This window comes from Ostrea edulis, chromosome 7, assembly GCF_947568905.1.
Source record: "Ostrea edulis chromosome 7, xbOstEdul1.1, whole genome shotgun sequence".
Lineage (NCBI taxonomy): Eukaryota > Metazoa > Mollusca > Bivalvia > Ostreida > Ostreidae > Ostrea > Ostrea edulis.
Genome location: NC_079170.1, coordinates 55347690 through 55372372, shown reverse-complemented (window position 1 = coordinate 55372372; position 24683 = coordinate 55347690). Strand labels below are relative to the sequence as shown.

The window sequence follows — 24683 nt, the reverse complement described above, 5'->3', positions numbered from 1 at the left end:
AGTCTTGTTTAATTAAGTTAATATTTTGCAAATTCTATGGTCGTTATAACGATCTAGTTTGCCAATACAAAATATCATAGGGTCAAATGCTGTCTGACGTGTTAGGCGGTTGTTGGCACACAGATTTTGACTGCGGATTGCTCCGTTTACCTGATCAAGGTATAGGGCTCACGGCGGGTGTGATCGGTCGACAGGGGATGCTTACTCCTCCTAGGCACCTGATCCCACATCTGGTATATCCAGTGGTCCGTGTTTGCCCAACTCTCTATTTTGTATTGCTTATAGGAGTTATGAGATTGATCACTCACTGTTCGATGCCTTTACTTTTCATCGTTTTTGAAGATCCCTCTACTTAAACAAGGTTCTGAAGTTTGCTGGAGTCACTTGATCTTGTTTCTAGTATGTAGACTTCATTATAAATCATTACGTATTTTTGAAGACCCCATGTCTCTGTCACTACAGGTTCTGTAGGTATACAGCTGTGTTAGTACAGAACTACTATCATTTACCATGATATATATGGTGTAGCAAAGACTTGCACAAAGGACTCCTTGTCAAACTACCAAAAAAAGGGGGACTCCTCTCTGTAACAACTGGAGAGGAATTACTTTGTTATCAATACCCAGTAAAGTGTTATGCAGCATCATATTGACTAGGATGAAGAGAGAAGTGGACAAAAAGATGAGAGATGAACAAGCAGGATTCAGACAAGTGTTCCTGCGTTGACCAGATAGCCATCCTTAGAATCATCATCGAACAGACAATCGAATGGCAGTCATCACTCTACCTCAACTTCATCGATTTCCAGAAGGCATTCGACAGCGTAGACCACCAAGTGCTCTGGGGAATCCTTGGACACTATGGAATTCCGCGCAAAGTTCTTTCCATCATACAACAACTTTATGCCGGATTCACATGTCAAGTAATCCATGGAGGAACCATCACAGAGCCATTCCCAGTAACAAGCGGGGTGAGACAAGGATGCCTGCTCTCTCCTCTTCTCTTCCTTCTAGTGATAGACTGGGTCAGCAAAACAGCCCACAGTAGCCCAACTGGCATTCAGTGGACACTAGTAAGACGTCTGGAAGACCTTGACTTTGCTGACGACATCTGCACACTATCTCACCGTCTTCAAGACTCCCAACATCAAGTCTCCAACCTAGAAGCAACAGCAAAAAGAACTGGCCTTTACATCAACGCCCAGAAAACAAAATCAATGAGAATCAACTCCATACAAACTGACGCTATCAAGATAAACAACATGGAAGTAGAGGACATCAAAGACTTCACCAACTTAGGAAGTATTGTCAGTACATCAGAGGGCACAGACGAAGACATCAAAGCAAGAAAAAGGAAGACCCAGCAAGCTTTTGCCATGTTAAGACCAGTATGGCGAAGCAAGGCACTGAGAACACGCACCAAGATCAGAATCTTCAACACCAACGTGAAGTCTGTTCTACTATATGGGTCTGAAACCTGGAGAGAAACATCAACATCCATGAAATCAGTCCAGGTCTTTGTAAACAAGTACCTGAGAAACATCCTCGGGATAAGGTGGCCAGATGTTATAAGCAATGCAAACCTGTGGAAGAGGACCAACCAACAACCAGTGGAAATCACCATCAGAACACGCAGATGGAACTGGATAGGGCATACACTGAGGAAACCCAGTACTATCATCACAAAACAAGCCCTAGAATGGAATCCACAGGGTCAGAGAAAGCGGGGACGGCCAAAGAACACCTAGCGCAGGGTATTAACATCAGACCTGAAGAAAATTGGCAAGACCTGGGGAGAAGCTAAGATAATTGCACAAGACAGAGGGAGATGGAAAGCCACTGTAGCCGCCCTATGTCCCCCATGGGACGAAGTGGATTAATGATAATGAAAGACTTGTGAAAGAATTTCAGATTAAATAGCTTTCATTCATATGTCGATTTGATATATCCCTGTGAGCTCGAAATAAAGGACACCACAGAGTCGTCCACTTCTGCTTCATACTTGGATATTTTATTGAAAGTAGACATTAACGGCAAACTAACAACTCAACTGTATGACAAACGGGATGATTTCAGCTTCTCCATCGTCAACTTCCCACATTTATGTAGCAATATTCCATTATCACCTGCATATGGTGTTTATATATCTCAACTGATTCGATATGCAAGAGCTTGTTCTGGGTATAGTCAGTTTTTAAATCGAGGTAAGCTACTGACAAACAAGTTGATGGTACAGGGATTTCAACAGTCTCCATTGAAGTCAGCATTTCGCGAATTCTATGGTCGTTATAACGATCTAGTTCGTCAATACTCCGTTTACCTGATCAGGATATGGGGCTCACAGCGGGTGTGACCGGTCAACAGGGGATGCTTACTCCTCCTAGGCACCTGATCCCACCTCTGGTGTGTCCAGGGGTCCGTGTTTGCCCAGGGGTCCGTGTTTGCCCAACTATCTAATTTGTATTGCTTGTAGGAGTTATGAGATTGATCACTGTTCGTTATCTTCACCTTGCATTAAAGAAAATGGCAGACATATCTCCAGAGGTGACAAATGCCCCAAGTAATCTCGGTTGTCCTCATAATGACATATACAATGCTGGACCAAGTACTAGCACCCCAATTAGCAATCTGTTTCGGGGTTTACAGACTCCATAAAATTTTAATGGATGCGCCACAGGAACAGCTCGAGAAATTTCAATCAACGGTTCTCGGGAAAACTTAAGAATACAAATGAAAGAATTGACAGTATTTTAGAGGAGCCTGTTCCAAAGAATGTTAATCAAAAAAAAAAAAAACAAACAAAAAACCAACCGTTCCTGTCATTGAGGTTATGGAAAAAGATCGATCTGAGAAAGGGTTCTGGTGAAAATACTACAGATCATTCTATTTTGTCAAATTTTTCTGACAAATTTGCAGCGACCGAAAAAAAAAAAAAAACACCCCAAAACGGATCCTTCAACAAGCTTCCTAAAATACTTTTAAGATCTATCGTCCGTGATCGGCAGGCAAACAAAGGACAATGACAGACAAAGGACAGATCTACTGGAGAAAAATATTCGTCCAGAAAATTGCGATTTTCTGTCTTCTCTGCGTGTCAACCCCCTCAATAATTGACCAGTGGACAAAGAATTTTTTATTTTTTTTAAAAGGGGGGGGTTAAAAAAACCAAACAAAAACAAACAAAAAAAACACCCAAAACAGGAAAAAAAAGAAAATCAAAGATCATGAATTCCATAAAATTGATTACCGATGTAATATGTCACAAGTCTCAATTCTTGCTCCGAACAAAATAATAGGGATAGGGATGCCATAAATCTTCAATAAATTGGTTGTTTTTCTGGTCAAAATATCGCCAAAAACAAATACTCTTGACAAATATTGCAAAGTCATTATATAATCATGTTTAAGTGGTATACATCCAAATAAACAATTAAATTATGAAATTTTACCAGCGTACTCTAAAGTACCCATTCAGCTCTGCCCAAGAGTCCGACTCTATGATGAAGGGGTACACATTTTAATAATTCTTTTTTTTCCCTTCCATTTTTGTGCACATACCGGTACATCTGATATACATTAACATTATAGTTTAATAATTCTGGTAGAGAGTTACATGTCCTTCATAACCATGCATAAAGTATATCACGATACAAACAAGTAAAGAAAATGGTTTCTAAAGATTAAGTGCATTTTCAATAGAAATGAAATTGGGCCCTGCCCAAGGATGGGGAATTTTACAATTTTGGTAGATAGCTACATGTACATGCATCATCTATAAACCATGCATGTACACAATATTTCTTCAAAACCAAAATACACAATTTTAAAAGGCGAAATGTATTTTCACTATATATCAATATAAGACCCACCTTATAGCCCAGAGGTAGTGAACTTCACAATTTTGGAAGACAGCTTAAATTATAAGTGTATAAATGTATGAATTTCAAAATTTTGCTAAATAGATCCATTCTCTTCATAATCCTACAATTAACCATGCATATAGTTTTTCTTGAAGTTGTGCAGGGAAAAGGAGATGATTTAAAGAGTGCATTTTCACTAATTAAGCCATAAAGCCCCACCCTAGCACCAGACCCATGTATCACAATTTTGGTAGAGGCATCCTTGCTGATCATCACTACACACAGTTTGTTTGCTTGATTTTTTAATTTTCATTTTTAGGTTTTGACCCCATCACTCGGGTAAAAACATCAGGTAGTAACTATTGAATTCACAATTTTAGTTCCTATACACCAAAAATGTTCTAAACAAAATTTAATGAAAAATTGCCACATGTTGCAGAAGTTGATTATGGTTTTTTTCTGTCTTTTTTAAATAAAAGACAGACACCTACCAATTGCAATAGGTCACCTAAAAATTCAAAGCTGATGATTTTCACTATTGAAGATGGAAAATATTTAGAAAGAGCACAATGTGATAGATCTGGGATATAGTGGGTAAAATAGGATGCTGTGGAGATCATAGAAAACAGCCAAATACAACCATTACTGATACATAGTACATCATTTATTTGTTTGGATAAAGGGCTACAAAGTGCTCATACCCAATTTCTTCATAATATATGTTAAATACAGCATTTCCCCATACAAATCAAGACCTTTACAAATCTGCATGACCTATTATTTCATGACTTTATTGAAGAAATGTTTTAAACCTTATAAAAGTAAGAATTTTCCAGTTTATATTTATTCTGAAAATAAAGAAAGTTAAGCATCTGTTTCAACTGGAATCAACTGAACCTGGTTCTTTAAATATTGTGTAACTGGATCCAGGTTATTATTACTACGTCAGGCAATTAAAACAGTCACTAGAGCCAAGAAAAATGTACAGCATAAACTATCAATGTTTCAAAAGAAAAGGAGGGACTTATTTCTGCAAAATACATGTTTTCTGTACAGGGAATTTTACTTCCTGGACAGGGATTTTTAACATGTTTTTCCATTCTAAATCAAATGATGTTACAATATAAACAGCTCAAAGACAGGTTAAACAGGGACTGTAACGAACATCTACAATGAAATATACAACAGAATCCATAACACCACTCATGAACATAGCGTTGATCTCAGTCATACTAAAACATGTCAATGATCGGTAATTTGGCGTAAAGAAGTTTTTGTGACCATGATTTGAACAACCTTTAATGCTGTTGCTGCCTTCAGATTCAGTATTTGAAATGAACACTTTCCTGTACATACTACACCCACAGACTTGGATGTTCTTTTACTGGAACCAAGTATGTAGAAAATGAAATCTTCCTCAAAATCCTGTTTCACATACGTTAAAATGGCCATTAAAATCTGAGAATATCAATGACGGCAATCTGGAGAGTGCAGTGCGACAGATTATTTCTTATTCCCTGATTTTAAATCTGATTTAGATTTTCTTGATGTTTTTCTTAAGGACGAGGAACTTTTTCTTGACTTCAATGAAGAAGTTGAACTCTTTAATGAGGAAGATGAACTTCTCAGAGAGGAAGATGAACTTCTCAGAGAGGAAGCTATACTGGACAGAGAGGTCAGGGAGTTTTTCCTGATGACCTTCACATTCTCCTTCTCTAGGGACCTTCTCATGACCTTCCCAAAAATCTCCCCCGGTGACCCATCTGAAGTGAGGTTCTCGCTTTCGTTCTCAGATAAAGACTGTAGATCTGCCTCTGGGAAGGGCTGTAACTCTGTCTCGGATTCTGACGACTGTCCTATTGGATCAGGACGAAGACCAAGATGATCCTCATCCAATTTCTTGAATGGCTTCTTCACCATCTTCAAACTGCTTTTCAAACATTGCAACCACTGCCTTTTATCATGTTCATCAACAGCTATTAATGTATGAGACTGTCCCTTGCTTCCATCCAAGAATCCCACACGAAAGACATTCTTTGCTGCAAAGAAATAATTTTAACAATGCAAAACAATATAATGTATACCATCAGAGAACATATTGTGAAAAAAAAAAGGTAGTGCAAAATTCTTCCAATATCTAATGAATCAATCTAAGTAAAATTAGATTCATTGATCTATTCATTTAGGAAATAAATATCATTTCTAAAATAAACTGTGATGCTTTATGTCTGCATACTTTATGAAGTAATTTTATTTTTACGGAGAAAATGGCTATCAATTAAATTGGTAAAAATATTGAAGGCAAATACATTGGAAAGTGCTTCCTTGATATATTGTCACCCCTCCCCCTGAGGGCTGTTCCATTAAAACATATGAGGTACCCGGGGACGGCAATTAAAAAAAAATCTATGGGTGCTTGTCATTGGTAGAAAATTGCATCTGTGGGTGGTTGTTTTGATAAAATCTTTATTTTTTTACCGAAACTGAGAGGAATGCAACAAGAGAAGGGAAGGGTTGAAAGTAGAATGTGAAACAAACGCTGTTTTCTGTCTTCATTTTATCTCGGTCGATGAGGTTCCGCGATCCGGTTATCGTTTCCGGTTTGACATTAGGATTATCTCCCTTGTCCAAAATGGAAAACGAAACGTGCTCGTGGTCCATTGAGACGGTTTTTGATTTTATCTAGCTGCAATAATGTAGCCCTATCCAATTTTTTTTATTCTGACGTTTTCGGGATGAGGCTACAATTCCATAGGATCTCCGTAATGGTGCAAAATAATTTTATGAATAACCGATAATAAACTCTGTGTATCAGTCCCAAATGTTGTTTACACCAAAAGGAGTACCAACTTTGTGCTCGGGCATGTCTAATAAAGGTGTTTTTCATTAATTATAATGTACAGCATGCAAAATTCTTCGTCTGCTCCGCCATGCTTGTTATCGCGAAATCTCGTAGGTGGATCTAATGAAAAAGCTAAACATTGACAATCGGCGCGAAAATGAAGTTACTTGGGCCACTTCAACAAAGAAAGGAAAATCATATTGTTGCAGTCTGCTGTTCGGTTTTTAACTTGATATTAAATTCAAAACTTTTCAATACCGACGAAATAGCTTTCGCCTCCATACTTGTCCATTGATGTAAATACTACTTTATATGGCATATGCAAATGACTTGACAATCGGAAGTTGAAAGTATTTGATGGAGAGTGACCCAGATATATTGTCAAGCTCAGATCTTGCACCTATCAGTAATCTTATAGGAGTAAAAGAAGACAGAATAGTGAAGTATGTTGAAGATGTCAAAGAAAAGGAATGAAATAAACTAGAGCAGAAGAAATTGTTAGATAGTTTTAAAGACAGTCCAATATTGTTACTAACAATTGCTGAACCTTTAGGTATTATTGCACACGCACTTTCAAAAGCCAACACACACTGGAAGAAAATCTAAGGCAGACTTTTTAGTTGCTGTGGACAAGGAAATCAAAAGTAGAAATATATCTGATATTTCTTTATATGAGACACTGGATAAACTTTTCCCTCAAAAGTTTAGGAAGTCAAAATCGTGACATTGAATTTCAGAGATTTTCAGCTAGTTGTACCTATTATTTTATAGACATGGTTTTGAATTCTACGTATTTGTTACCGATGTATACACAAGTCTGACTTTTTTAAAGCAATATGCAATGGCCTTTCTTGAACAGTCATATTATAATTAAATTTGACAAATGCTTTATCCAATTTTTGAATAGCCATTTTTATAGAATTTGTCTTTCTCAAATTGGCAACTTATTCGGATTGGCATTATTATTTTCAATTTTGTGTCCACCCTGGGTGATTTGGTATGTAAAAAAGTCGGTGATTGTTGTGTAGCATGCCAATTCAAATAATTGACTTAATGTTGGAGTATAAAGTGCCAAAGTTAGAGTATGGACAATCTATATAGTTTTCGTTGTGCACTGTTTTTTGTATAAAGATTAGAACTGTATTTTGTGTTGAAGTTTAAAGAATATTTTTCCAATCATTAAAACTTGTTCTACCTGTTCATATTAGTATTTGTCATCTTATGTTGAACTATGACTACAGAATTATAGATTTTAATGGGGTTACCCAACACCATTACTAGCATAAATTTCACTCATTTAATTTTCTTTAAATTTTGTTTTATACTCATCTACTTTGACCAATGAAGGAAAATTTATATTAATTTCAAGAAATTTCAACCACACATTTTCATTTGAATAATTTCAATAGATATATAGAAATTTCATCAAGCAAACTTTTGATCACTGAGATGCTCTAAATTTGATATCAAATCGAATTAAAAGGTTTAGCTGATTTTTACAGAGTTATTTCCTTTGGGTGTTGGGTACCACCTTAAATACACAAATTTGGAGAGGGATATAAAAGTCTTCAACTGTCAGAAATGGATCAAGTCCTTCAGCTTTTTATTATCGTTTTCCCAAAGAAGTTGTTGTTATTCTATAGCATTTGGACACTCTCTAAAATCAACTTCATTCAGTGATGACTGTTTATCAAACTTGGTACATAGTTTTTAGAATGACATAGAACCCTATTATTTTTTTTTTACAAAGGTTAAGATCACAGGATACAGTTGTCATTCCACAACATCCTTGTGAACAATGCAATGAGCCGTAGTGTAACAAATATCTAAGACATCAGTGTCGCAGAGACACATTTTCTTGTTTTTTAATACTCAAAATACTAGTCAATTTTAAAACTTTTAATAGTTGTTTTTGAACATTTACAATACTAGGCTTTTTATGAACAGGTAGACTTATAAAATTGATTTAGTTCATCGTGTTTAAGAAAGACAGTCTTGATAAAATAAATTGATGGTTCTATGATCAAGCTTCATTGATAGCCAGTTATTTGAATGGTGATGAGACCCAAGATACTCTTCTCTTTACTATCATGCTTGGGAACATCTGAAAATAGACCTCTATTCAGGGGTTATAAATAGTCATTCATACATATTGAATTGAAAGAAAAAGTGTATTTCACATTTGTACCATAGCTTGGCGTGCTTTCTTTTTGTTAAAAGTGTGGGTTATCTGTACATAACCCACACTTTTCTTCAAACCCCGCCCACATTCTCGAAAAAACAAAAACAAAACAACATCACTGTCCACTGTATGAAGTTCCTCCAGATCAAAATTGCACATATCAAACACGGATAACTGACTCAGACTAAGTTCTCCAAATACATTATAGATATTCGCACTGAATCTCACTTAAACCTTGATACAAGATAATATCGTCAATGGTCTCGTTCCAAAGACTTTCTAGTTCCATATTCTCCTCAAGTCGAGAAACACGTGTAAGTAGAAATACGGGTATCATTTATAAAGAGTTTTATAAAAGACCCAGTCACGTGATAAGAACGCGTTTAAGAGATAAACTTGTATAGCGGACAAAGTGAATCAGACTTTGTTTCTTTTATGGTTTCGCGTCTTACAATTCTTTTTTTTTTTCTCTTATGGTTTCACCATTTTTTTTTAAAAATCTATTGTATATACATGTAAACGTTTTCCCAGCCAATTTAGTCAAAATATGTATTAAAATAAAAATATCAAAACCAACAGTCCAAACATTTATATGCACTTTAAAAACGGCTTTTTGAAAACAATTAATGAACATACATTTTTCGGTGATAGAAAATCATTAAGATAGAAATATATGGTGTTCAAAGTGTAATGTAAAGACATAACAATTGGCATCATATTGTAAACAGGCGACCGCGCTTCCGAAAGCTATAATAAAATATAATGAATAATAGTAAACTATGGTACAAGTCACTTACCCCATATAATATTGTTGATTATGTTCAGATACCCGATGGGCGTGGTCATAATGACACTCGGGAGCTACGCTCCCTCGTGTCATTATGACCACACCTATCGGGTATCTGCACATAACCAACAATATCATATGGGGTAACTACTACTTATTTCACTTCTATGGGTGGTGCCGTACTATCTAAAATTGCTTCTGTGAGTGGTCCCTCATTACATTTTTATGCTTCTATGGGTGGTTACCCAAATTTTAAAGTGCCTTCCCCGGGTACCTCATATGTTTTAATGGAACAGCCCTGAGTGCCACCACCACTTATTGCCTGAAAATCCTAAAGAACAGATTTCTTCCCTGGTTAACACCCCATTATAATGCCAGCCTCCCATAATGCCATATGCCACTGAATTTCACATACAAATGGTCAAATTTTTTAGGGTTTACCCTTGATAATAATGCCAATTACCTAACATCCATCAATAATCACACCCCTACTTTGAGAGCAACAGTAAAGTATGATGAGCTGGATGAGGTATGCAGGTGGTCAGGTTAATTACAAATAATTGCTGAATTATCTAATGTTTAAACAGAATGGAGCCAGAATAAATGTGCTAAATTGAATTTCTTTTGACTGCTCAGTGAATTGTCAGTAATGGTAGATTTGTTATATTGCAATGCCCTCTTTATTGCCCAAATTGGTCTTGAACAAAAGTTGGCAATATCTTAAGTTATAGCTATGTAAGGACCTAACAACATTTCAATCTCACACATATGCATGGACCTTGCTTTTAATGCACTATTAATACTCTGAGAACTTAATTTTCCTGCAACAACACCATTACATAACTTGCACTGGACTGAACATGTATACAATTTACTTCACAATGCTGAGGAAATAATTGCTCACTGTGATTGGAATGGTGTGTAATTGTGCCAAATATATTTTGTGTATACAATTTACTTCACAATGCTGAGGAAATAATTGCTCACTGTGATTGGAATGGTGTGTAATTGTGCCAAATATATTTTGTGTTAACGTCAGCAATTTCAAATTATTATAATGCGAAAAATTCTGTCCCTCTGTATATAAATAAAAGCTGAATGTGCAAACAAAAAGTAAACAGAAATTTGACTTTCAAATTTAGCCATCACTCGGGGTTCAAATTCACTTCATGTCCATGAGACAGAGACTAGTAAAAACATTTCGGACTAGCAAACTCTCTATGGCACTAGTCCATACGGAATAGAGAAAATCCACATGAAAGGTGAAAATAACGAACAGTGATCAAACTCATTTACCTATTTTAGAAACTTGGGAAACAATCTTCCTAATGGCATTAGAAAATTTCTTTTGAATATCAAATCAATGTCATCTTGCAAAATTACACACCATTATCTAAATGTAATATATCGTTTGCAAAAATAAATTCAACAGTAATTTTTCCTTAGAGAGGAAATACAAGAAATTCCCTTAACCACTGGACGACATGAATATATCATTTAAAAATTAAAATCCACTGCGACATTTGAAAGTTATATATGTCTTATTTCCTAGCTCTATTGGTCATAATGACTGATATAAAAGAGAGAGGGTTTTGGTAAATATATTGCAAATGCAAAGTTATAAATTGTTATCTATGACAAACATTTAAAACTGATTTAGAAATTTTCACACCTGTCTGCCCCGATCCAAATGCACTTCTAAATGATCCGACCTTGACCTCTCCATCTTTAAGGTCCTCCACTATCAGATCCTCCACTGGAATTGGCTGTCTGTAAACCTGATATCCTTGATGACCATTGTTGTTGACCAATCGGGTCACAACAAGGACTTCGTTAAACAAGAAAATGTGAAGTTTCTGAAATAAAACATAATAAAATATTCAGTTATCGCAATTCACCTTTGAATTAGAACGCTTTATCCGATATAGTATTGCGTTGTGTGACGACACAATTGAATGAGACAATCGAACAGTTTGAATGACATGTTTGATGTAATACAAGAGTTTTCATTGGCCGATTATAGTCCGTCCACTTTCTCGAGCTGATTCAGGTGACCGGTGATCAGATAAGACGGACGGACTAGAAAATTACTACCTGGAGAACTGTAGTTCTCTGAAAAAATATTGTGACGGAATAGCTCTTATAAAAACCTTCGATTTATGGGGCACAAAAAGCTGCGCATGGTTGAGGTCTGATATTGCGTTATCGGTGTATTCTTGTGTTGCTGTCTCATAAATTCAATATAAAAAAAATCTTAACATATTTTCCTACTATACTTGTGTCCAAACATACCTTCAAATATTCATTAAAGCCACACACGACCCGAAAACTCGCAGCTTCAAATTATTTCGTTTCTTAATAACGTAGCCATGTTAGGTAGCGGGTCAATTCAAACTCTGTTGCTATTGGTATCTATGCATAAAATTGGTTGTAAGTTATGTATTCGCTCTTCATTATTATCAACACGAATAATTAATAGAAATTAAGTGCTATTCCACGTAAGAATAATGCAAAATTGAATTTCCGCGGCACATCCAATGTTACGAAATTGGGCCAAACTTTTAGAAAAAAATTAGTTGGGTGCATAATATATGACAATCTGTTTATTTTCATTTTTTGTCACCCAGTATAATTTTTATTTAAAAAATCGAAAAGTTGTTACCATGTACTAATTCATACAAAATGTCGAGAATATCACACAGAAATTCTCAAAACAGCAACACTGAAATAAAGAGTCATTTACACATATCTCAAGATAAAATCTTCAATCACCATTTTAAATCCTCAAAAGTGTGGAAAATTTTCATTCCTGTTTTATAAATAATAAAATAATCGCTGAATAATCGTGAGTTTTAGTTATCGTTTGTGGAAGTTTCATAAACACCGCTAGATGGCACACAGTAACTAAGAACGCTGGTGCGTGAAAATTGCGGCAATCCAAAAATTAAATAGAGCCTTGCAATGGAGATGTGTAGTGTCGGTCACTACGCTGGCAGTTTATGCGCGCCATATGGTGCATACCCCAAAGAAAAGGGATTGACTTTACTTGGGGAGTGTACCAGAGATATTAAACACCATCTGAAGTCGCTGAAACTTAGAACTGGACACCAGACGAACGTCAAAGCAGCAGCCGACGCGACATCGAGGGACATCTCATTGCGTGACGTATTGGGTTATTTCGGTAAATTGATATAAAAATATATTAGAATGGAAATCATATCATTGGTTTTTTTTTTAAGACGGATGAAATGTATGAAGCAATCTTGATATTTATATTATGAACACATTGAAACACGCACACCTGATATACATACACTGATCAATGCAGTGCCCCAAGAAATAGAAACAAATGAGTACATGTACAGTATAACAGCGGATCTAAATACATCGAGATCACACAAGTCACTAGTTTCTGTGGAAACGAGGGGGTTATTTATATTCGGTCTTTTCTATCCCCTGGGGGGATAGGAAAGACCGAATATAAATAACCCCCTCGTTTCCACAGAAACTAACGAGTCGCCAGTTTTATATGTAAAGATCTGCAATGTAAACAACAATCACTGAGCTTAACGAAATCTCAGTGATTGTTGTTTACATTGTAAACCTTTTCAGAAAAATTTCCGATTCCTATAGTTGAACTATAAGTAGAATTCAAATTGATTTAGATGGAGTTTATGAATGTGATATAAATGTTAAACAATTGTGCGCCACACGCTTGCACTTCGCTAAATCCCATTTAACACATTGAATTAAGGTTTGTGATATAAAATTGTAACTTTCCGAAGGTTTTAACGAAATTAAATTAATTTTTTCATCAAATAATAAATGAATGCATATTCATTTCTGTGCGAATATTTAAAAATATAGAATAAACTTAATAGTAAGTAATTTGATTTAATTTAGTTAATATAAAAACTCATTAGCTAATTTTATATAAATATATGCACTAGGAAGGAAAGGTAACCCAAGATAAAAAGGAAAGATAACTCACACTACAATGAAGTTAAAAAAAAATAAACCTGTTTACCTCATCAAAATATTTTTATTATTATTATTATTTACTCTCTCTCTCTCTCTCTCTTTCTCTCTCTTGTGTAAGAAATTATAAATTTTTCAGATTTTTTTTTTTGCCCATATATAGTGGTTGCCACTATACAGGTGTGAACATTTAGAACAAAAGATTACCAATAGAATATTATACAAAAGTACACATAATTAAGTGACAACTTTAAATTGGTTTATGATGATGATAGTGATAAAATAAAATCGAACAATTTTACATACAGGTAACAACTGTACAACTACTATAAGCATACATGTATGACACCCTGTGTTTAAAATGTGTACTGTCAATTTACAAACCAGGTTTTTTTTATACATTCCATAACTAGATATGGAAATCATTAGATATGAATAAAATGTTTAATTTCAATCATTTTTAAAACCCAGTGAACTTTGAAAATTCACATCAGCTGAACAATGGCAGGCCAATGTGACTCATGTGAGTGATGTGGCTCATGGGCCTCTTGTTTAAATTAGGGTGGGGTTGTTGTTGCTGTTAAGGATCATTTGTAACAGTCCCATTACAATTATAACTACTTTCACAAGTATTTGAAATACATATCTACCCTTTCTTTCAGACAATGAGGGACAGTCAAGAGTCTTACTCCCAATCAGTATCACAGAATTCTAATTGGAGTGAAGACCGTGAGTTAGATTTAACGGATGTAAATCAGATTCTACAACTCACATCAAAAGGCACATCTAGTCCCCTTAGAAGCCAACTTCGACATAATGTGGCAGACGTCCATTCCAGAACATTTCATTCCTCTTAAATTTTGTTGCGGACACTACAGGTTATTATATATTACATATCTAATATATTTTCATTTATTTTAAAATCAATGTTGATAAATGTTTCTTGATCGACTAATTCATGTGCCATAGGATCAACTCTGGAAAATTAGATATCAAAAGTTGTAGAATGTGTTTTTTTTTAGATGGGAATTACCATATAACATTGACCATTAATTTTTTTTTGCTATACATTGTTATGCAGTTTCAAAAAATAATGATGGTGTCACAGGAATGATTTTATAGAGTAAATTTCATAAATTAAAGAATTTACTGAGGACTCTTATTTGTTTTCTCTCAGATTTTATATTGTTGCGGACACTACAAATATACTGAAGTATTTCTGATTGAATCCATATTTGATTTGAATGAAGTAAATTAAAAACCTTAAACTCTACCTTGTTTTCTATGGTAGTGAATGGTATAATATGATGGGAAAATTAAAAAAAAAAAAAAAAAAAAAAAAAAAAAAAAAAAAGGGGGGGGAGGGGACTAGAATGATACTTTTGGAAATAATACCTATATATCAATTATAAAGTGTATACATACAAGTTTGAAGTGTCATCTTTCAAACTAACCATTTGTTTTTTTAATGAAGTTATCCAACTTTATCATCAAAATAACAGAATATTAGAGATGTTTTATTATATTCACTTATTTCAGAAATACTGTAATGAAATAAAAGTGAAATGATAATTAATGCTGTTGAAGACACTGTAAGTACTGTAGATAAATTTATGAACAACTCTTTTACTTATTTTTTTCAAATTCAAACAAACTTGAACTTGGAACTAAATGTTGATTGCAAAATAATGTTTGCATATAAACAGTACTTAATTATCAAAAGAATGAAATAACTTGTCATTGGTACTGTTTGGGGATAAAATTGGCTCAGAAAGTATGACGCTAATTTTATCATTAGTTTCCTCAGGAGGAATCTACTTTCTGTATTTTGTGTGAACAGGAATGGTATTCAGATATCCAGCAGTACTTTGGGGTGTGTGTGTGTGTGTGTGTGTGTGTGTGTGTGTGTGTGTGTGTGTGTGTGTGTGTTCAACCTCATCTTTCTCCTTGTCCATAGCTATGATCTGAAAATTATGTTTGTCGCAAATAACATTTCTTTCTCTGCCCTTTTTGGTTTTAATTCTTTCCTTTTTAAAGTTGTTCTTTTCTTTCCAATATTTTGTGTTCACCTTTTCTTGCATTTCCTTTTCAATTTCAACCTTTTCTTTCTCTCAAGATTTCTTTCTGTCTGTATTTTTTTTTATTCATGTAATCTCTTTTTCCCAAGTGTGGCAAGAAATTGGGGATTGTTTTTTAATACCTCCCCCCCCCTCTCTCTCTCTTTCTCCTTTTCCTTATTTTGTCTTTCTTTAGCTTCACTTTTTTTTTAATTTCACCCTATTTCTTCTATCTTCTTCCTTGATTTCATTAACCTCTCTGGGTTATATGTATACACTAGATGTTATGGGTGTAAATTCCGAGTTTGAACATATATTTTCACAATATTTTAATCCATTACATGTTTAAAGTAAATACTTGAATAGTTATAGTTATCATAAAGATAAATCATAATACATTTTCTTGAAAAAATCTATGAAATCAAAAAGCCATTGCGGACTCTACAGGGTTGCGGACTCTACAAAACACAATATATCTGCCAGAAAACTGAGCAATAATGAACTAGAGTCTGTTTCTTTGGTAGATACATTAGTAACTGTATTACCTCTTACCAGTAAGAGTATAGAAGTATAAGTCATCAGGCATTCCAAAATATGCACATGTTGCGGACACTACAGAATTTTGGGACATTTTTATGCCAATTAGAGAAAAATGCGTCATTTTTTAAGTTTGGAATAATCCACTCAAACTTTTCTATAATGTTTCATTTAGTATTCAACTCATTTTAAAAGCAAAATAAAAGTTGAAATAATGAATTAACATGTAGTTTTTTTACTTGTAAGTTTAAACATTGGAATTTTATAAAATTACATAATGTACAAGCATTTTCATATTTTTAAACATTATTTCGCTAATATTTTTTCGATTTACATACAGTAAATTGCACGTAGAAGTGGAATAATTTCTCATTGATCTGGTTTTTATTACCAAAAGCCTCTTCTATAAATCTCTTTTAACAAAACTTGAAAATAAAGCCATTTTTAGCTGCAACAGCATAACACACAAAATACCCCATTTCTTCAGTAATACATCTTGAATATTATTTTTTTTAAATAGAACATGGGAGTGTTATATATCATTGGATTTGTTAAAGGTACCATTTGGTCATATTTGTTATGGGTTTAATCATATATCTTGATGTAGAATGCATTATAACATTAGCAAGTATGAATTATCACCACTACTGTGAAAATGGCGTTAAAAAAAATCCCCAACCCTTAATGTAATACTTAATCTCTTTAGTGAAGTTTATCAACTGCCTCTCAATTCACATGGGCTGTATAGAAAAAAATCTTCGGGGGTGGGAACATTCTTTTTCCGGGGATAATTAATTCTAACCTCTACATATGACAAGCCCATGCACTGTGATCTACTTCTCTAAAGAGATTAAAGAATACCTGAATGCTGAAACTGAGCCCCCGTGGTAAAGAGATAGCCTATAGGCCCTACCTTGTTTACATGGTGCTTCATATGAATTTTAACCGATCGTTAGCGTTGATAAACCACACATCTTTACATGTAACAGTAACATAACCTCTTCACTAAAACTTACAAAGGTAAGCTTAAAAACAACTCCCAATTCCAAATTGAAATTCGTCTGTACAACTCATAGTGGAAACAAATGGGTTAGGTATAATGGGAATTTCGATCCCGACCTAAATTTCTTAGAAATCTTGTTTTAACTATTCGGTAGGATCATATATCATATTTCGATAGTTTAAGAAACAAAAATGAAAATACATTGATATAATCATTAGCTAAAATAATTAAAGATGATAAGTTAATGCACAATTATTATATTTCAATGATTTCAATATATTTCGTTTTTTTTCATTTTCCCGGAATTTTTCACCATTTTAAAGGAGGCATTTCTGGGAAAACAATGAATTTTTCACACTTTTGAAAATGAAAAGTGATTAAACAAAATCCCCTTTTCTCTTTTATAAATCTCATATGATTGTAAGTGTTTGCTGTTTTAAGAAAAGTAATTTTAAAAATTGGATGGTTTTTTTCAAGAAAACCATATTCATCAAATAAAATCAACCGTTGTCATGGAGACAAGTGAGATATTGTCACTATGGCAATGCATAAAGGAAAAGGGGACTTTATTTGCCATAGTATATTTTCATTGACCAAAATATATTGGTATTTTCCTCTCGATATTGATTATACAATTTATTGCCTATTTTTAGCTATTTTGTGTTGATTGTGGGGGTAATCTATTTTTAGTAACATATCTCTGCAGGTATGCATCAGATGAAAAAATTAGTACCACATATAGGGTTCTTATGTATAGTGCTAAAGTATATATAAGTATCGATTCAATCCCTGACGGTCGATGTGCCACCCTTTGCATGATTCTTACGTGGAACAGCACTTAAAAAACATAGTTTTTGCAAAGGTAAAATAAGCTCTTAATTAACGAAAATGCTACATAAGCCCATTATGGTCCTTAACACTCTTGTGGCAGAGATGGAGACCGGCCCAGACTAATGAAAGCAGCATTGCCATGAGTTTAGCTATTTGAATAATTATTATTTAATGGAACTGGGATGATATATTATTTAAAATATTTAGCTAAAATATTTGTGGGGGTATTATTTCACATCTAGACGCTATTGTGCCAGTATGGAAATGAACCGGGATTCGAATTGACTGACTACCTAACATGGCCACATCAACAAACGAAATCATCAAAAGCTGCGAGTTTTTGGGTCGTATGGGGCTTTAATAAATATTTGAAGGTATGTTTGGACACAAGTATAGTGGGAAAATATGTTAGAAATTTTTTTATATCAAATTTATAAGACAACAACACAAGAATACGTTTTCTCTTTCTTCCTTTGAAGTTTGTTTCCATCTGGCCGTCATATTTTCTAATGCCGACTACTCCCGTATAAGGGAATTTGGGCGGACTTATACATATGGACCAATGAGAGTTTCTGTTGCATTTCGCAATTGTATTACAAACAGATTCAATTGTGTCATCACACAACGCAATACTATATTGGCCAAAGCGTTTTAATTCAAAGGTGAATTGCGATAACACCTACAAAGGTCATGATGAATATGTTTCCATATCAATTAACCTTATTGCTCTTTTAAAGAAAATTGATTCAATCTTATATACATGAAAAACTTTATTGTGACCATACTCTTGTTCATTGACCATGGCTTAACTCTACACTACTTATAATGTAAATAATCTAGAAATGCATGCTTTTCTGAGACCATGACATGAACTGCTATCCTATCATATGCTGTTTGTGACATCATATTCACTAGAAAACAACATTTAATATTTTAATTTACATTTTGGCTTTCCTTTCAAGGTCTACATGTGTGTCCTCAACTTTGAACATATACAGTACCTGGCCGTAATACAGTACGCAAAATGGCTGCCATAAATAAAAGAAATTATACTGTGGTGTTTTCTTTCTCAATTTTCTCGATAGATATGCAGTAAAAAATTATGGCAGTTACACATATCTATACATGAGCATCATATCTGACGTCATGGATTATAAGAAGTTCTATGCATCTATTATTAGCATCAAAACATACATCAAACAAAATGGCTCTTAGAGGAAAAGACCTGTCAACAGAGCAAAAGCAGACGATAATCAAATTGACCCAAGAGTGCTTTTAGTAGCCGGAAAATTTCAGAAATTAGTGGAACAAGAGGCCCATGGGCCACATCGCTCAAGGTCAAGGGTAAAAAATGTTGGTACTGATGGAAAGGTTTTGTCATAAAGAATACTCATGTGAAATATCAAAGCTCTAGCATTTACTGTTCAAAAGTTATTAGCAAGGTTAAAGTTTTCAAAAAGTAGGTCAAACTCAAAGGCCAAGGTCACAGGGTCAAACATGTTGGTACCCACGGAAAGGTCTTGCCATAAGGAATACTCATGTGAAATATCAAAGCTCTAGCACTTACTGTACAAAAGTTATTGGCAAAGTTAAAGTTTTCAAAAAGTAGGTAAAAAACTCAAAGGACAAAAGGATCAAACATTTTTGTTCCCACCAAAAGGTCTTGTCACAAGAAATACTCATGTGAAATATCAAAGCTCTAGCACTTACTGTTCAAAAGTTATTAGCAAGGTTAAAGTTTCAGACAGAATGACAGACAGGACAAAAACAATATGCCCCCCCCCCCCCCCCCCCCCCCCCCCCCCCATGGCATAAAAAGCGGACAAGGGACGTACATTTGCAGCGATGTGTTGATACATGTTAATGTTTAAAATTATGCAAGCAAATCTAATATCTACTTTTAATTCAATTGGATTCCTGTGTTGAAAAGTTTGTGTTATTACTCACGCTGCCTTTATTGTTCTTCAGACTTCCATTACACAGCAGCATCGTGGAATTTTGCAAGGCCTCACACTTCTGAAACATTTCACAACTGATTAGTTCATACTCAAGTTTAAAATTTCTTCGGATTTATTAATTATCATAAAGATATATGACAACACAGACAGTGTGTGCAGACTAATTCTTACCTCCTCCTCATACAGAAAGGAAATCCTCCCAGCAAAATATCTGCATTTAGCTTCTCCTGTTTTGTGATCTGCTGCAGATATTATTCTTTCTACAATCTTAATCTGTAAAAATTTGAACAATTCACTGTAGATGTACAACTCCTGGAGTGTGCTACAACTCACACTACAAATCTTACACTCTGTTCATTCTATCCACTACAAATCTTGCACTCTGTTCATTCTATCAGTAGAGAATCGGTAAATGATTAACTCACACTACAAATCTTACACTCTGTTCATTCTATCCGCTACAAATCTTGCACTCTGTTCATTCTATCAGTAGAGAATCGGTAAATGATTAACCCACACTACAAATCTTACACTCTGTTCATTCTATCAGTAGAGAATCGGTAAATGATTAACTCACACTACAAATCTTACACTCTGTTCATTCTATCCGCTACAAATCTTACACCCTGTTCATTCTATCCGCTACAAATCTTACACTCTGTTCATTCTATCCACTACAAATCTTACATTCTGTTCATTCTATCAGTAGAGAATCGGTAAATGATTAACTCACACTACAAATCTTACACTCTGTTCACTCTATCTGCTACAAATCTTACATTCTGTTCATTCTATCAGTAGAGAATCAGTAAATGATTAACTCACACTACAAATCTTACACTCTGTTCATTCTATCCGCTACAAATCTTACATTCTGTTCATTCTATCAGTAGAGAATCAGTAAATGATTAACTCACGCTACAAATCTTACACTCTGTTCATTCTATCCGCTACAAATCTTACATTCTGTTCATTCTATCAGTAGAGAATCGGTAAATGATTAACTCACACTACAAATCTTACACTCTGTTCATTCTATCCGCTACAAATCTTACACCCTGTTCATTCTATCCGCTACAAATCTTACACTCTGTTCATTCTATCCACTACAAATCTTACACTCTGTTCACTCTATTAGTAGAGGATCGGTAAATGATTAACCCACGCTACAAATCTTACACTCTGTTCATTCTATCAGTAGAGAATCGGTAAATGATTAACCCACGCTACAAATCTTACACTCTGTTCATTCTATCAGTAGAGAATCGGTAAATGATTAACCCACGCTACAAATCTTACACTCTGTTCATTCTATCAGTAGAGAATCGGTAAATGATTAACCCACGCTACAAATCTTACACTCTGTTCATTCTATCCACTACAAATCTTACACTCTGTTCACTCTATCAGTAGAGAATCGGTAAATGATTAACCCACGCTACAAATCTTACACTCTGTTCATTCTATCAGTAGAGAATCGGTAAATGATTAACCCACGCTACAAATCTTACACTCTGTTCATTCTATCCACTACAAATCTTACACTCTGTTCATTCTATCTGCTACAAATCTTACACTCTGTTCATTCTATCAGTAGAGAATCGGTAAATGATTAACTCACACTACAAATCTTACACTCTGTTCATTCTATCCACTATAAATCTTACACTCTGTTCATTCTATCCACTACAAATCTTACACTCTGTTCATTCTATCAGTAGAGAATCGGTAAATGATTAACTCACACTACAAATCTTACACTCTGTTCATGCTATCCACTACAAATCTTACACTCTGTTCATTCTATCAGTAGAGAATCGGTAAATGATTAACTCACGCTACAAATCTTACACTCTGTTCATTCTATCAGTAGAGAATCGGTAAATGATTAACTCACACTACAAATCTTACACTCTGTTCATTCTATCCGCTACAAATCTTACATTCTGTTCACTCTAGCAGTAGAGAATCAGTAAATGATTAACTCACACTACAAATCTTACACTCTGTTCATTCTATCAGTAGAGAATCGGTAAATGATTAACTCACACTACAAATCTTACACTCTGTTCATTCTATCCACTACAAATCTTACATTCTGTTCATTCTATCAGTAGAGAATCGGTAAATGATTAACTCACACTACAAATCTTACACTCTGTTCATTCTATCAGTAGAGAATCGGTAAATGATTAACTCACGCTGCAAATCTTACACTCTGTTCATGCTATCCACTACAAATCTTACACTCTGTTCATTCTATCAGTAGAGAATCGGTAAATGATTAACTCACACTACAAATCTTACACTCTGTTCATTCTATCTGCTACAAATCTTACATTCTGTTCATTCTATCAGTAGAGAATCAATAAATGATTAACTCACACTACAAATCTTACACTCTGTTCATTCTATCCGCTACAAATCTTACACTCTGTTCACTCTATCAGTAGAGAATCGGTAAATGATTAACCCACGCTACAAATCTTACACTCTGTTCATTCTATCCACTACAAATCTTACACTCTGTTCACTCTATCAGTAGAGAATCGGTAAATGATTAACTCACACTACAAATCTTACATTCTGTTCATTCTATCAGTAGAGAATCGGTAAATGATTAACTCACACTACAAATCTTACACTCTGTTCATTCTATCTGTAGAGAATCGGTAAATGATTAACTCACACTACAAATCTTACACTCTGTTCATTCTATCCGCTACAAATCTTACACTTTGTTCATTCTATCCGTTACAAATCTTAAACCAGTCTTCACGAGAACTCAGTGGTCCGAAGACCAAGGTCAGTGAATTTTACGGTCGGGTCAGTGAAAATAAAAAATCAGGAAGTCTGATGGGCTTGTAGACTTTCTGTAAGTCACATTAAATATCATGTTGGATTTAGATATTCTAAACGTCTTATTTGCCTAAATTTACCATCAAAATAAAAATAAATCAATAAATAGCACATAAAGTAAGTGTTTGGACATCATGGTTTGTTTATTTCTTTATAAAGTAAAGAACGATAACTATACTTGTAATTGTCAAGATAACTTATACGTTGATCATGTGAACATTTAACGAACAACTTGTTGAAACAACAAAAATGGCCGCATTCTGTATCGCACTGGCTGCACACCGGTAATTGCTGCTTTATTACATTGTCCAATTAAAATGAACTTCGTCAACTGCAGTTATCTCTGATTTTATGCAATTTTTATAGTTTATAGAATTAATCAATCCTTTACATTTGATGTTGGTAGAGAAGGCTTAATACTCCCTAAGGTGCACTCGGGCTGTTTTCATGTTTGTGAAAAATACGTGAATATTTGTAGTATTGTTGTTTGCAGCGAAGACAGACAGAGAGAGAGAGAGAGAGAGAGATAAAGAGAGAATACGTGTAAGTGTTGTTTTTCTGGTATCAACAGAAAGGATGTCTTAGGGTGGATATGATTATGAGTAATAACCATAGTTTCAGTAAATTAATCGTACAATTTTACAATGCATTCCATAATGTATGTGATAAACATGTACTATGAAAATTTGGGGGGCCAGCAAATTAAGACAGTTCACTGGTCCGACTGGCCAGCAAGTTTTAAATGTTTTTGTGAAGACTATTAAACTCTGTTCATTCTATCAGTAGAGAATCAGTAAATGATTTTTCAATGTTTATAACATGTTTTACTGCAAATAAGTACATGTAATGAAAAACTTTTCTGCCATATTTTCCTCTAAATTATCGAAAACTTAAAATATCTTATGAGATGCTTATTGTAATTATAAGTTCTGTATGGTGTTTTAAAATAGGATACATGTATAATGTGTTTCTCATATGCACCTGTCAAGTCCATCTGCAAAGGTAAATTGTAGTGATGGGCAATCGGGGGGGAAAATAATAATCGATGATCGGATTAATTGGATGCACCTTTATGATTGATTAATTGAAAAATAATCAAATTTTATTCATTTCAAATATATGGCATAAATATACTAAATTTACTGTATTTTTACCCTAAATATTAAGTTAATTAGAATAAAATCATAAGACTGATTGATTGTATCTTGCTTAACGTCTCTCTCGAGAATTTTTCACTCATATGGAGACATCTAAAATCACTAGAAATTTGAAGTTAATAATCCCATACTTTAGATTTTGTTTCCCCGGGATAGGGATAGATCTCTCGACTTTTGTTGTTCTCATGGGATCCAGGTTAGAATAGAGCCTCATTACCCCTTGCTTGTTGCAAGAGGCAAAATCTGAGGCCCCGGGCCTTATCACAGCAGGTATGGCACGATAAAGATCCCTCCCTGCTCAAAGACTGTAAGTGCTGAGCAAAAGCCTAAATTTTGCAGTCCTTCACCGTGACGTCTCGATATGAGTGAAAAGTTCTCAAGAGGGACATTAAAACAATATTCAATCTTATCGGATGATTCAACTTCGTCAGCCATTTTTTGATTTTAGTTAAGTCACGGCAGGAATATTTGTATTATTTTAAAAATACCGACGTCCTCGATTTTTGATTTTCGAAATGGAAATCGATTATTCACATCGTTTCAGTTATAGCGACCGACAATAGAAAGTCGGTGATAATCGGTACATCACTAGTAAATCGTAAACATTGAAGTGAAATATATTTGCTGATGTCT

General features: G+C 34.5%; 1 protein-coding gene across 3 annotated transcripts in view; it reads right to left on the bottom strand.

Moving 5' to 3' along the window:
- Positions 1 to 4501: 4501 nt before the first annotated feature.
- The window catches only part of LOC125657089 (rho guanine nucleotide exchange factor 3-like), a 65245-nt gene continuing 45063 nt past the window's right edge, over positions 4502 to 24683 (bottom strand). For 2 of the 3 annotated variants that reach the window (XM_056144774.1, XM_048887722.2), the window contains exons 12-15: positions 20206 to 20307; positions 20024 to 20092; positions 11343 to 11526; positions 4502 to 5898 (exon numbers count right to left, since the gene is read on the bottom strand). In XM_056144774.1, coding sequence (XP_056000749.1) covers positions 5363 to 5898; positions 11343 to 11526; positions 20024 to 20092; positions 20206 to 20307 — 891 coding nt within the window. In that variant the 3' untranslated portion in view covers positions 4502 to 5362. The remainder of the gene's footprint in view (positions 5899 to 11342; positions 11527 to 20023; positions 20093 to 20205; positions 20308 to 24683) is intronic. The other variant, XM_056144775.1, reaches the window with a different exon arrangement.